This window comes from Oncorhynchus nerka, linkage group LG26, assembly GCF_034236695.1.
Source record: "Oncorhynchus nerka isolate Pitt River linkage group LG26, Oner_Uvic_2.0, whole genome shotgun sequence".
Lineage (NCBI taxonomy): Eukaryota > Metazoa > Chordata > Actinopteri > Salmoniformes > Salmonidae > Oncorhynchus > Oncorhynchus nerka.
The window spans coordinates 37,022,492-37,036,781 of NC_088421.1; the positions used below are offsets into that span (position 1 = coordinate 37,022,492).

Below are 14,290 nucleotides of genomic sequence, written 5' to 3' on the forward strand. Positions count from 1 at the left end.
TTGGCTGCTCAGTGAGGATCACTCACTCTTGCATTAATTAATTCCTCTGTCAACACGATCAAACTATTAGAACTATTACAACACTAAAACCATTAGACAAACTGGCTGTTACATCAGTGATCTCAGACTCATCCCTCTTTCTCAATCCCTGAGTTGTGTTCATTTCCACTTTAGAACCCAAGGGAATGTTGAGGTTGAGGTTTTATGGAGAACTCTGTATAAAGTATAAAAAGTGGGACACAGTCAGTCAGAGGACAAGATCTACACCCGGGTTAATGAGTGTCACCCCTGTTGACGGAATGATCCCCTCAAAAACAGATGCTGATTAATGTCGGGTAGCGTAGCGCCAATCAGGCAAACAGGGGATATGGTGTTCCGTTGGTGGCATCTACTGGGGGAGACGCGGCTACTACAGTTACTACAGTATTCCATCCCAGGTTGGCAAATTAGGCCCTCATCTATAGATTTCACATAACTGGGCAGGGGCGCAGCTATGGGTGGACCTGTGAGGGCATAGGCCCACACTCTTGGGAGCAATAATGCTAATTACATGTCCACAGGGGCACGGATAACGACCTTAGGGTTTTTTAATCATGTTTACATACTGTTTTACCCACTTCATGTGTTCTAGTCAAGGCTCATCCTACATAACTACTGCTGTACATATATTTTCTATTCATATACTGTCCACAAGGTCAATACACACAGACTCTGACATTGCTCGTTCTGATATTTCTTCATTTCTTTATTTTCATTTAGGGGATTTGTGTGTATTGTTCGGTATTACTGCACTGTTTGAGCTATGAACATAAGCATCTCACTGCACCTGCGATAAAATCTGCTAAATATACAGTATGTACATGAGCAATAACATGTCATTTAACTTGTAGATCACTGATTCCGCACAGTACAACCGTAATGTAGTAGATGTCAAACAAACACATTATGTGAACCTCTACTGCTATTGTTTGCCACTAGAGAGTTGGGAAGTATTTAAGACACAACACATAAGATTGAAAGAGAGGTTGCTATGTGAAAAATCTTCCTTGATAGTGTCATGACGTTGGCCTAGGGGATAGGTTTATGACAGTCATAAATACCTCTTCTCCCCTTTTTCCTCTCTCTAACCTACTGAGGTTACATTTGCAAAACCCTTGGTTAACATAGAGATTCTGGGAACATCAGTAGGTGGGGGGGAAATGAACTATATTCTGGTAATCCGAACAATTGAACATATGCGGTGGTACTTAATGAATATGATGTCAGTTCGTTTGTCATCTGATACATTCTCATCAATGATAAGATGACAAACTCTACAGTGGAAAGTCTACACATCAGAGTTATCAGATTCACATGGAATTGTTGTTCAATTTAAATGTTTGAATATGAAATTATTTGTGACGGGATGAAATGTGATTTTAGCTTCTAAAATGTGAGATGTGGGTTGTCATAAGTTAGGGCTGCTCACTCAGTGGCCCGCCTCGGTGAAGGGACATGGGCTATAAAACTTTTCAAACACGCCCTCTTCTCCCTTCCTAAATAAAGCCTTGACAACAACAGAACTTCCTGTTCCGAAGATGTAGGGACGACGGTCCTATGTCAGAATGGTTCAGATAATAACTACAGAACGAAGCCAACATCAGCGTGAGCTTCGGTTGAGAATGGTATGAACTTTGAACTCTTATTCACTACAGAAGTGATACCTCCTAGCCGTTGAGTTAGCAACAGCAGATGCAACGAGGGTTAGGAAGGAACAGACAGTGTATCCCGTCTATCACACAACGACGTTACTACAACGTATCCAATTGACAACCAGAGACATTCTTCAAAGGACAAAGGACTCGGTTTGGCAACACGGTCTTCCATCTACCACCAAACTACTGAAGTGCAGCTCAGAGTAAATATTTATTGCATTTTCCTTTTCCAAATGGGCAGTAATTTAGAATGCATCAGATACTGTATTTACGATAGCACAGCTTCTTCGCTTTGTTCCTCAGTCTTCCCGCTCTTTCACTCAAACCCAGCCCTTTTCCTTTGTGTAACAAGCTGTCATATCTGTTCCGCCCGCTAGGGACGTTTTCCTTTATGACGTAATTTGTAATCAAGTTATGAATAATTGTGTGTATGTGAATTCTGTGTGATTAGTTAGGTATTTAGTAAATAAATAATTAAACCCAATTTTGTATTGCTGATTCAAATTTTTAGCCAGGGTTCTTGCAGATAACCAAGAATTTACAACTTTCAGATGAGACTGAAGTAAGATGAAGATTAATATTAATATTACTAGATCTTTAAGAGTTTATTCGGAAGGTAACAGCTCTATAAATATTATTTTGTGGTGCCCGACTCTCTAGTTAATTACATTTACATGATTAGCTCAATCAGGTGATATTAATTACGGAGAAATTATTTCATCGAATAGCATGTCATATAATTTAATCCGGCATAGCCAAAGACACGACAATAGATAGCAACCTCTCTATGTGACACATCTTTATCGTAGGATCCCATTGAAAAGTAGTTCACAATATGTGAACCTGCACTTTCCGCCATATTTTCTATCCAGCTCCTATGCTATCCAGCCCCTGTGCTATCCAGCCCCTGTGCTATCCAGCTCCTGTGCTATCCAGCTCCTGTGCTATCCAGCCCCTGTGCTATCCAGCCCCTGTGCTATCCAGCTCCTGTGCTATCCAGCTCCTGTTCTATCCAGCTCCTGTGCTATCCAGCCCGTCTTTCAAAGATCATTCGTAAAAATCCAAATAACTTCACAGATCTTTATTGTAAAGGGTTTAAACACCGTTTCCCATGCTTGTTCAATGAACCATAAACAATAAATGAACATGACCTGTGGAACGGTTGTTAAGACACTAACAGCTTACAGACGGTAGGCAATTAAGGTCACAGTTATGAAAACTTAGGACGCTAGATGAGGCCTTTCTACTGACTCTGAAAACACCAAACAAAGATGCCCAGGGTCCCTGCTCATCTGCGTGAACGTGCCTTAGGCATGCTGCAAGGAGGCATGAGGACTGCAGGTGTGGCCAGCGCAATAAATTGCAATGTCCGTAATGTGAGACGCCTAAGACAGCGCTACAGGGAGACCGGATGGACAGCTGATCGTCCTCACAGTGGCAGACCACGTGTACACCTGCACAGGATCGGTACAGCCGAACAGCATACCTGCGTGACAGGTACAACAACTGCTCGAGTTACACCAGGATGCCCTCCATCAGTGCTCTGACTGGCCACAATAGGCTGAGAGAGGCTGGACTGAGGGCTTGTAGGCCTGTTGTAAGGCAGGTCCTCACCAGACATCACCGGCAACAATGTCGCTTATGGGCACAAACCCACCGTGGCTGGACCAAATAGGACTGGCAAAAAGTGCTCTTCACTAACGAGTCACCGTTTTGTATCACCAGGGGTGATGGTCAGGTTCGCGTTTAACAATAAAGGAATGAGTGTTACACCGAGGCCTGTACTCTGGAGTGGGATCTATTTGGAGGTGGAGGGTCTGTCATGGTCTGGGGCGGTGTGTCACAGCATCATCGGACTGGGCTTGTTGTGATTGCAGGCAATCTCAACGCTGTGCGTTACAGGGAAGACATCCTCCTCCCTCATGTGGTACCCTTCCTGCAGGCTCATCCTGACATGACCCTCCAGCATGACAATGCCACTAGCCATACTGCTCGTTCTGTGTGTGATTTCCTGCAAGACAGGAATGTCAGTGTTCTGCCATGGCGAGCGAAGAGCCCGTATCTCAATCCCACTGAGCACGTCTGGGACCTGTTGGATCGGAGGGTGAGGGCTAGGACCATTCCCCCCAGAAATGTCCGGGTACTTGCAGGTGCCTTGGTGGAAGAGTGGGGTAACATCTCACACCAAGAACTGGCAAATCTGGTGCAGTCCATGAGGAGGAGATGCACTGCAGTACTTCATGCAGCTGGTCACCCCAGATACTGACTGTTACTTTTGATTTGACCCCCCCTTTGTTCAGGGACACATTATTCCATTTCTGTTAGTCACATGTCTGTGGAACTTGTTCAGTTTATGTCGCAGTTGTTGAATCTTATGTTCATACCAATATTTACACGTTAAGTTTGCTGAAAATAATCACAGTTGACAGTGAGAGGATGTTTCTTTTTCTGCTGAGGTTATATTTAGATGTACTGTACATGATAATAATAGTTCCTGTCTGGCCTCAGTATGTACTGTAGGACTGACTCACCTTGCAGGAGGAAGCCAGCAGGGAGCCGTCCTGTTTCCAGCTAAGACTCTGCAGCTGATCACCGTGCGGCTCCAGAGCTGCAGACAGAAACACAGGTCAGAGATCAAGAGACTGGTCAGCTCAGCCCGCAGGTTATCACAGGGAAGGTCAAGGAAAGGTCACAGAGGTCAACAGCACAGGTTAACACAAGACCAGGAACAACAAAGTACATAAAGAACAGATTCAGGATGAATAGACAAAGAAAAGAAAGCACAGGTAGAAACACAGGACAGGTGCCGCCCAGACACAGGACAGGTGCCGCCCAGACACGGGACAGGTTGGCCAAGACACAGGACAGGTGCAGCCCAGACACGGGACAGGTGCGGCCAAGACAGGACAGGTGCAGCCAGACACGGGACAGGTGCGGCCCAGACACGGGACAGGTGCGGCCCAGACACGGGACAGGTGCGGCCCAGACACGGGACAGGTGCAGCCCAGACACGGGACAGGTGCAGCCCAGACACGGGACAGGTGCAGCCCAGACACGGGACAGGTGCAGCCTAGACAGGACAGGTGCAGCCCAGACACGGGACAGGTGCAGCCCAGACACGGGACACAAGACACGGGACAGGTGGGGCCAAGACACAGGACAGGTGGGGCCAAGACACAGGACAAGTGGGCCAAGACACAGGACAGGTGAGGCCAAGACACAGGACAGGTGCAGACAGGTGCACAGACAGGACAGGTGCAGCCCAGACAGGCAGGTGCAGCCCAGACACGGGACAGGTGCAGCCCAGACACGGGACAGGTGACACGGGACAGGTGCAGCCCAGACACGGGACAGGTGCAGCCCAGACACGGGACAGGTGCAGCCCAGACACGGGACAGGTGCAGCCCAGACACGGGACAGGTGCAGCCCAGACACGGGACAGGTGCAGCTCAGACACGGGACAGGTGAAGCCCAGACACGGGACAGGTGAAGCCAAGACACGGGACAGGTGAAGCCAAGACACGGGACAGGTGAAGCCAAGACACGGGACAGGTGAAGCCAAGACACGGGACAGGTGAGGGCCAGGACACAAGACACAGAGGGAAACACAGGATGAAACAACCTTTGTAGAATTGTAGAAACCCCAAAGCAGACCCAGTTGGCCCAGTTAAGACCACCTGGATCAATGGTACACAGAACATAATGAGGTTATGGTGCTACGGCTGGTTGGATACAGCATAGCATGTATGCGTTATGATGACACGACAGTAGATGGCATAGATGACAACGGCATTTGTCAAATGGTGAAGAAAGTCGTCACACGGGACACAGTTGAGGTTCACCCTCTAGGCCTCCCGAGTGGCGCAGTGGTCTAAGGCACTGCATCGCAGTACTAGCTGTGCCACTAGAGATCTTGGTTCAAGTCCAGGCTCTGTCGCCCGGCCGCAATCAGGCAGAATAGTCTGGGTTAGGGGAGGGTTTGGCCAGCAGGGATGTTCTTGTCCCATCACGCAATCCTGTGGCGGGCCGGGCGCAATGCACGCTGACACGGTCGCCTGGTGTACAGTGTTTCCTCCGACACATTGGTGCGGCTGGCTTCCAGGTTAAGTGGGCATTGTGTCAAGAAGCAGTGCAGCTTGGTTGGGTTTGTGTTTCGGAGGACGCACGACTCTCGACCTTCAACTGTGAAAGGATCAAACTGACTGACAGATTGTGTGTATGGTCTGTTTGCTGCTATATTTGTGTGAAGAAGTGTGTTTGTACTGTATTGATCCATTTATGAGTGTGTGTTCATCATTCATGTTTGTGTGCGTTCCTTCAATCATTTGTGAGTGTATTCACCATTCTTTCATGCCTGCATAGTGTAAAGCTCCTCTCCAGTGTATCCTACCTGCTAGTGGTGATTGTTGGCGGCTGGTGTCCCAGAGCTGGGCTGTCTTGGTGGAGCCCACAGCCAGCAGGCCAGAGGAGGTGGGGTGGAAGGCGACCAGCTCCAGACGACCCTCTCCGGGACACAGGGTCACCTCCGCCCCCCCGGGCTGCTCCTGTTCTGGTTCACACACACGCCACAGCTTCACCTGCATGGACACACACCAGGCCAAGAAAGCATGTTTTTAGTGACCTTGTTGTGCTGAGTAAAAGAGAGACACACATGCACACACACACACACAAACACACATGCGCACACACAAACACACATGCGCACACACAAACACACACACACACACACACACACACACGAGTGTCAGGTGAACGGGCTCTCAATCAGACATGAAGACAGTGACATACACAATAATTACAAAAGTATGTGAACCCCTTCAAATTCGTGGATTCGGCTATTTCAGCCACACCCACTGCTGACAGGTGTATAAAATCAAGCATACAGCCATGCAATCTGAATAGACAAACATTGGCAGTAGAATGGCCTTACTCAAGAGCTCAGTGACTTTCAACGTGGCATCGTCATAGGATGCCACCTTCCCAATAAGTCAGTTCGTCAAATGTATGCCTTTCTAGATCAGCCCCAGTCAACTGTAAGTGCTGTTATTGTGAAGTGGAAATGTCAATGAATAACAACGGCTCAGCCGCGAAGTGGTTGGTCACACAAGCTCACAGAACGGGACTGTGGCGTGCTAAAGTGCGTAAAATCGTCAGTTCACAGTTGCAACACTCACTACCCGAGTTCCAAACTGCCTCGAAACAACGTCAGCACAAGAACTGTTCGTCGGGAGCTTCATGAACTGGGTTTCCATGGCCCAGCAGCCGCACACAAGCCTAAGATCACCATGCCAAGTGTCAGCTGGAGTGGTGTAAAGCCCGCCACCATTGGACTCTGGAGCAGTGGAAACATGTTCTCTTGAATTATGCTTCACCGTCTGGCAGTCCGACCGACAAATCTGGGTTTGAGAAACGCTCCCTACCCGAATGTATAGTGCCAACTGTAAAGTCTGGTGGAGGAGGAATAATGGTCTGGGGCTGTTTTTCATGGTTCGGGCTCGGCCCCTTAGTTCAAGTGAAGGGAACTCTTAGCTACAGCATTGAGGAAGGCCCTTTCCTGTTTCAGCATGACAATGCCCCGGTGCACAAAGCGAGATACATACAGAAATGGTTTGTTGAGATCGGTGTGGAAGAACTTCGCTGGCCTACACAGAGCCCTGACCTCAACCCCATTGAAAACCTTAGGGATGAATGGGAATGTCGACTGCGAGTCTGGTCTAGTCGCCCAACATCAGTGCCCGACCTCACTAATGCTCTTGTGGCTGAATGGAAGCAAGTGTATGTTACACATATAAATAAAGTATTATACACATGTAAATGTAACATATCCATATGTCTATCTAATGTTAGAGGGAAGGTTTTGAGGTTTGTATCTTGCTCCATGTCAGTACGTCATTGAAGGCAATGACTTAAACTGATCCCTTGACCCCAGCTCCACTCACTGAACGTTCGCGCCGCAGCCCCACTCACTGAACGTTCGCGCCGCAGCCCCACTCACTGAACGTTCGCCCCGCAGCCCCACTCACTGAACGTTCGCCCCGCAGCCCCACTCACTGAACGTTCGCGCCGCAGCCCCACTCACTGAACGTTCGCCCGCAGCCCCACTCACTGAACGTTCGCGCCGCAGCCCCACTCACTGAACGTTCGCGCCGCAGCCCCACTCACTGAACGTTCGCGCCGCAGCCCCACTCACTGAACGTTCGCGCCGCAGCCCCACTCACTGAACGTTCGCGCCGCAGCCCCACTCACTGAACGTTCGCGCCGCAGCCCCACTCACTGAACGTTCGCGCCGCAGCCCACTCACTGAACGTTCGCGCCGCAGCCACACTCACTGAACGTTCGCGCCGCAGCCACACTCACTGAACGTTCGCGCCGCAGCCACACTCACTGAACGTTCGCGCCGCAGCCACACTCACTGAACGTTCGCGCCGCAGCCACACTCACTGAACGTTCGCGCCGCAGCCACACTCACTGAACGTTCGCGCCGCAGCCACACTCACTGAACGTTCGCGCCGCAGCCACACTCACTGAACGTTCGCGCCGCAGCCACACTCACTGAACGTTCGCGCCGCAGCCACACTCACTGAACGTTCGCGCGCAGCCACACTCACTGAACGTTCGCGCCGCAGCCACACTCACTGAACGTTCGCGCCGCAGCCACACTCACTGAACGTTCGCGCCGCAGCCACACTCACTGAACGTTCGTACCCCAGCTACACTCACTGAACGTTCGTACCCCAGCTACACTCACTGAACGTTCGCACCCCAGCTACTCACTGAACGTTCAAACCCCAGCTACACTCACTGAACGTTCACACCCCAGCTACACTCACTGAACGTTCACACCCCAGCTACACTCACTGAACGTTCAGACCCCAGCTACACTCACTGAACGTTCAAACCCCAGCTACACTCACTGAACGTTCAAACCCCAGCTACTCACTGAACGTTCACACCCCAGCTACACTCGCTGAACGTTCACACCCCAGCTACACTCGCTGAACGTTCAAACCCCAGCTACACTCGCTGAACGTTCAAACCCCAGCTACACTCGCTGAACGTTCAAACCCCAGCTACACTCGCTGAACGTTCAAACCCCAGCTACACTCGCTGAACGTTCAAACCCCAGCTACACTCACTGAACGTTCAAACCCCAGCTACACTCACTGAACGTTCAAACCCCAGCTACACTCACTGAACGTTCAAACCCCAGCTACACTCACTGAACGTTCAAACCCCAGCTACACTCACTGAACGTTCACACCCCAGCTACACTCACTGAACGTTCAAACCCCAGCTACACTCACTGAACGTTCACACCCCAGCTACACTCACTGAACGTTCACACCCCAGCTACAACTCTGCCAATTGAAAGGCAGAGTTGATAGACATGCCATTAGCCCCAACCCTGTTGTTAATGAACAGTGAGTTAATTTCCAACAGCTGGCCTTGCCCTAAAACCCACCGCAGCCGACTCAGTTTGCCCATACCCAACCACCTACTGTTTAACATTGGAGCTTTCACTACTAGGACTACAGCCACCTGGACCATGTTCTCACTACTAGGACTACAAACACCTGGACCATGTTCTCCCTAGTAGGACTACAGACACCTGGACCATGTTCTACCTAGTAGGACTACAGACACCTGGACCATGTTCTACCTAGTAGGACTACAGACACCTGGACCATGTTCTCCCAAGTAGGACTACAGACACCTGGACCATGTTCTCCCAAGTAGGACTACAGACACCTGGACTACAGACACCTGGACCATGTTCTCCTAGTAGGACTACAGACACCTGGACCATGTTCTCCCAAGTAGGACTACAGACAGGATGTTCTCCCTAGGACTACAGACACCTGGACCATGTTCTCCCAAGTAGGACTACAGACACCTGGACCATGTTCTCCCTAGTAGGACTACAGACACCTGGACCATGTTCTCCCTAGTAGGACTACAGACACCTGGACCATGACCATGTTCTCCCTACTAGGACTACAGACACCGGGACCATGTTCTCCCTAGTAGGACTACAGACACCTGGACCATGTTCTCCCTACTAGGACTACAGACACCTGGACCATGTTCTCCCTACTAGGACTACAGACACCTGGACCATGTTCTCCCTACTAGGACTACAGACACCTGGACCATGTTCTCCATAGTAGGACTACAGACACCTGGACCATGTTCTACCTAGTAGGACTACAGACACCTGGACCACGTTCTCCCTACTAGGACTACAGACACCTGGACCATGTTCTCACTACAAAGACTACAGACACCTGGACCATGTTCTCACTATTAGGACTAGACACCGGGACCACGTTCTCCCTAATAGGACTACAGACACCTGGACCACGTTCTACCTAGTAGGACTACAGACACCTGGACCACGTTCTCCCTACTAGGACTACAGACACCTGGACCACGTTCTCCCTACTAGGACTCCTGACACCTGGACCATGTTCTCACTACTGGGACTCCTGACACCTGGACCGTGTTCTCACTACTAGGACTCCTGACACCTGGACCATGTTCTCACTACTAGGACTCCTGACACCTGGACCATGTTCTCACTACTAGGACTCCTGACACCTGGACCATGTTCTCACTACTGGGACTCCTGACACCTGGACCATGTTCTCACTACTGGGACTCCTGACACCTGGACCATGTTCTCCCTACTAGGACTCCTGACACCGGGACCATGTTCTTACTACTAGGACTCCTGACACCGGGACCATGTTCTTACTACTAGGACTCCTGACACCGGGACCATGTTCTCCCTACTAGGACTCCTGACACCTGGACCATGTGCTTACTACTAGGACTCCTGACACCTGGACCATGTTCTCCCTACTGGGACTCCTGACACAGGGACCATGTTCTCCCTACTAGGACTCCTGACACCTGGACCATGTTCTCCCTACTAGGACTCCTGACACCTGGACCATGTTCTCCCTACTAGGACTCCTGACACAGGGACCATGTTCTCCCTACTAGGACTCCTGACACCGGGACCATGTTCTCCCTACTAGGACTCCTGACACCGGGACTGGAGAACCAAGTGGTATACAGCTGCAGATACAGGATTTAATCCAGCAATAAGGTGGTAAATTGGAGCCTTTTAAATGCCACATGGGGCCTGTTTTATTATTTTATTTAACCTTTATTTAACTAGGCAAGTCAGGTAAGAATAAATTCTTATTTACAATGATGGCCTCCCCCGGCCAAACCCAGACGACGCTGGGCCAATTATGCGCAGCCCTATGGGACTCCCAATCACGGCAGGATGTGATGCAGCCTGGATTCGAACCAGGTACTGCAGTGACGCCTCTCGCACTGAGATGAAGTGTCTTAGACCACTGCCACTCAGGAGCCCAAAGCATGGCAAAAGCGATGACAAAGTCTTAAAACAGGGTGTGTGTGTGTGTGTTTTTGTGGGTGTGGACGTCTGTGTGTGTTTCTCAGCACAACAAGGTGACTAAAACAATATGTCTTCTTGGCAGCAGATGAAAGCTGGGAATATAAAGTATCCTAGCTGAGCTCAGGGCTCCTCTACATATGCTGGGTACTTTACTGTGCACTGAGGCCTTGGCTCAGTGTGGCTGTACATGTGTTTACTCAGCCCTCTGAGGCAGACCCTGCTGCTGAGTCTACATACACACTCACACATGGACTCTGAGTGACTTCAAAAGGTTTCTTTCCACATAATAACAGTTAATGCAATTCATTTTTTCATCCAGATGTGTCAGAGCCCTCGTTCCTGGCCTAAAGATACAAACAACTGTTCATGAGTATGTGCATGTACCATGAGAAAAATAGAACAACCAGTCTGCAAGAGAGTGTATGACCATAACGAAATCCTCTTTCCTTCCTTCCTCTCTTAAAGCTATGACTCATCTTATAGTTAGGTGAAAGGTCAAGAGGAAGGAAGGAAAGAATGAAGGACATTTTAAAAAAATGAAGACAGGGCCTTAGAGGAATGAGGACAGGGCCTTAGAGGAATGAGGACAGGGCCTTAGAGGAATGAGGACAGGGCCTTAGAGGAATGAGGACAGGGCCTTAGAGGAATGAGGACAGGGCCTTAGAGGAATGAGGACCGAGAGACAGGAGGGCCTCACCGTTTCATCTGCAGAACAGGTAGCCAGGAGATTATCATCAAACGGAGAGAAGTCCAAATCAGTTATCAGATCTGAGAGAGAGACAGAGAGAGGACAAATCAGTTATCAGATCTGAGAGAGAAACAGAGAGAGGACAAATCAGTTATCAGATCTGAGAGAGAGACAGAGAGGACAAATCAGTTATCAGATCTGAGAGAGAGACAGAGAGAGGACAAATCAGTTATCAGATCTGAGAGAGAGACAGAGAGAGGACAAATCAGTTATCAGATCTGAGAGAGAGACAGAGAGAGGACAAATCAGTTATCAGATCTGAGAGAGAGACAGAGAGAGGACAAATCAGTTATCAGATCTGAGAGAGAGACAGAGAGAGGACAAATCAGTTATCAGATCTGAGAGAGAGACAGAGAGAGGACAAATCAGTTATCAGATCTGAGAGAGAGACAGAGAGAGGACAAATCAGTTATCAGATCTGAGAGAGAGACAGAGAGAGGACAAATCAGTTATCAGATCTGAGAGAGAGAGAAGTCCAAATCAGTTATCTGAGAGATAGAGAGAGAGACAGAGAGAAGTCCAAATCAGTTATCAAATCTGAGAGAGAGAGATATTATCTACCTCACTTGCTTTGGCAATGTTAACACATGTTTCCCATGCCAATAAAGCCCTTGAATTGAAATTGAATTGAATTGAGAGAGAGGACAAATCAGTTGTCAGATCTGAGTAAGAGAGAGAGAGACAGAGAGGAGGACAAACAAGAGATTTAGGTCACAGGTTTAAGGGTTTATTTGAGAACAATTGCATTCCTCTTGTGATCACTTGGATAAGTTAAAAGTCCAATGCAGCAGTTTTTGTCACAATATCAAATCACTTCTGGGGAACAATTAAGTAGCTTACTGTGATTGGTTTCAATTAAAATGGTCAAAAAGAAACAAAAGCTTCTTAACAAAGAGCAATTTCTCAAGGAAGAATTTAGCTCGGACTGTCTGGGAATGGACTGAGTGGGGAGGGGGAAACTAAAAACTAGTGGTTATTGGCAGAGAGGTTTGGAACCATCTTTCTTATTGGTAAATGAACAAACTTCCCGCCTGATAATGTCACCAGACAGGCCAAAACGCCATCCCACCAAAACAGGCTGAAATTCCAGGTGGTCTTTCCAAACAGCTCTTACACTAAAAGGGCATTATAATAATTTTCACAATTTCAGAGTATTATCCAACCTCCTAGTGTGGAAATATATATAAAACACAGAAAATCACATTTTGGACTGGACCTTTAATAAACTGGTCTTGTTAAAAAAGCAGACAAAAGGGAGTGAGTTCGATAAAGGTTGAAACATCTTAACCCTGGTCTCTCACGTTAAAAACCCCTTTAGACCAAGAGGAAATTCCCTTTTGGGACCATGGGCAACCATGTACCTGACTCATGTTCACTACACCTAGTTCCAGATCTGGTTGTAACTGTCTAGCTAACTCCTTTGGTCGGGAGTCGTGACAATGACCATAGCAGTTGGCAAGACAGACAGACAGCACAATAATTTATCTGGGATTGTACTAAAACGTACTCATGGTAATAATATGAAATATTAAAGATGCACGATGCAGAAATGGCTCCGCCATGTCCTGGTTGCTAAAATTATAATAGTTCACTTAATTGCAGTTTATGTGACAAAACAAACAAGTGTAGTGTACAGAGTCATTATACCATCTAAACCGCTGCGAAACATTTTACATAACTAAAAATATTGTATTTCCAGCTGTTTCAAGCAAAAGACGAAAACAAAACTTAACGGGAAGCATAGAAATAGCTCACATAGAACAGATCTACTTCTTATTCTTCCTTTAAATGCAAATGACAGATCTATAATACACGTTTCTACATGAATTTGTTTATTGTTTAGGTCGCCCAAATTGTTACATATTGCAGCTTTAAGAAATGTAAAACAACAGAGAGAGAAAAAAGAGAGTTGTGATGAGTGGATAGTGTCTGGCGCTTGTGAAGGAGGGATTTTACAATGACGGCCTACCCCAGCCAAACCCTCCATTAACCCGGACAACGCTAGGCAAATGGGACTCCCCATTACGGCAGGTTGTGATACAGCCCGGGATCTAACCCAGGTCTGTAGTGATGCCTCTAGCACTGAGAGGAAGAGCCTTAGACCGCTGCGCCACTCAGGAACAAAGAATGAAAAGTGGATAGAGGGATCTTACCAGCATGACATGGGATCACAGTCACTGTCCACTTGCCATCAGACCCTGGTTCCACAGAGGAGAGGCCGAGCATTCCTCCACCTGGTGACAAGACACACACACAAGAGACAGACAGCATCATCTATACAGTCTCTCTTTCATACTGATATGGCCTGCTCTAACAAAACAGATAAAGATATCTGCTCTGTGATGGCAATACCTGCTGACACATGCTTCAACAGACAGGTGAACTTACCAGACACAGACAGGTAAATATACCAGAGAC

At 48.2% G+C, this 14,290-nt stretch overlaps 1 protein-coding gene across 1 annotated transcript in view; it reads right to left on the reverse strand.

Moving 5' to 3' along the window:
* coro7 (coronin 7) overlaps positions 1-14,290 on the reverse strand; it is a 292,664-nt gene that overhangs the window by 274,017 nt on the left and 4,357 nt on the right. Inside the window, exon 3 of the mRNA XM_065010595.1 lies at positions 14,026-14,106. Coding sequence (XP_064866667.1) covers positions 14,026-14,106 — 81 coding nt within the window. The remainder of the gene's footprint in view (positions 1-14,025; positions 14,107-14,290) is intronic.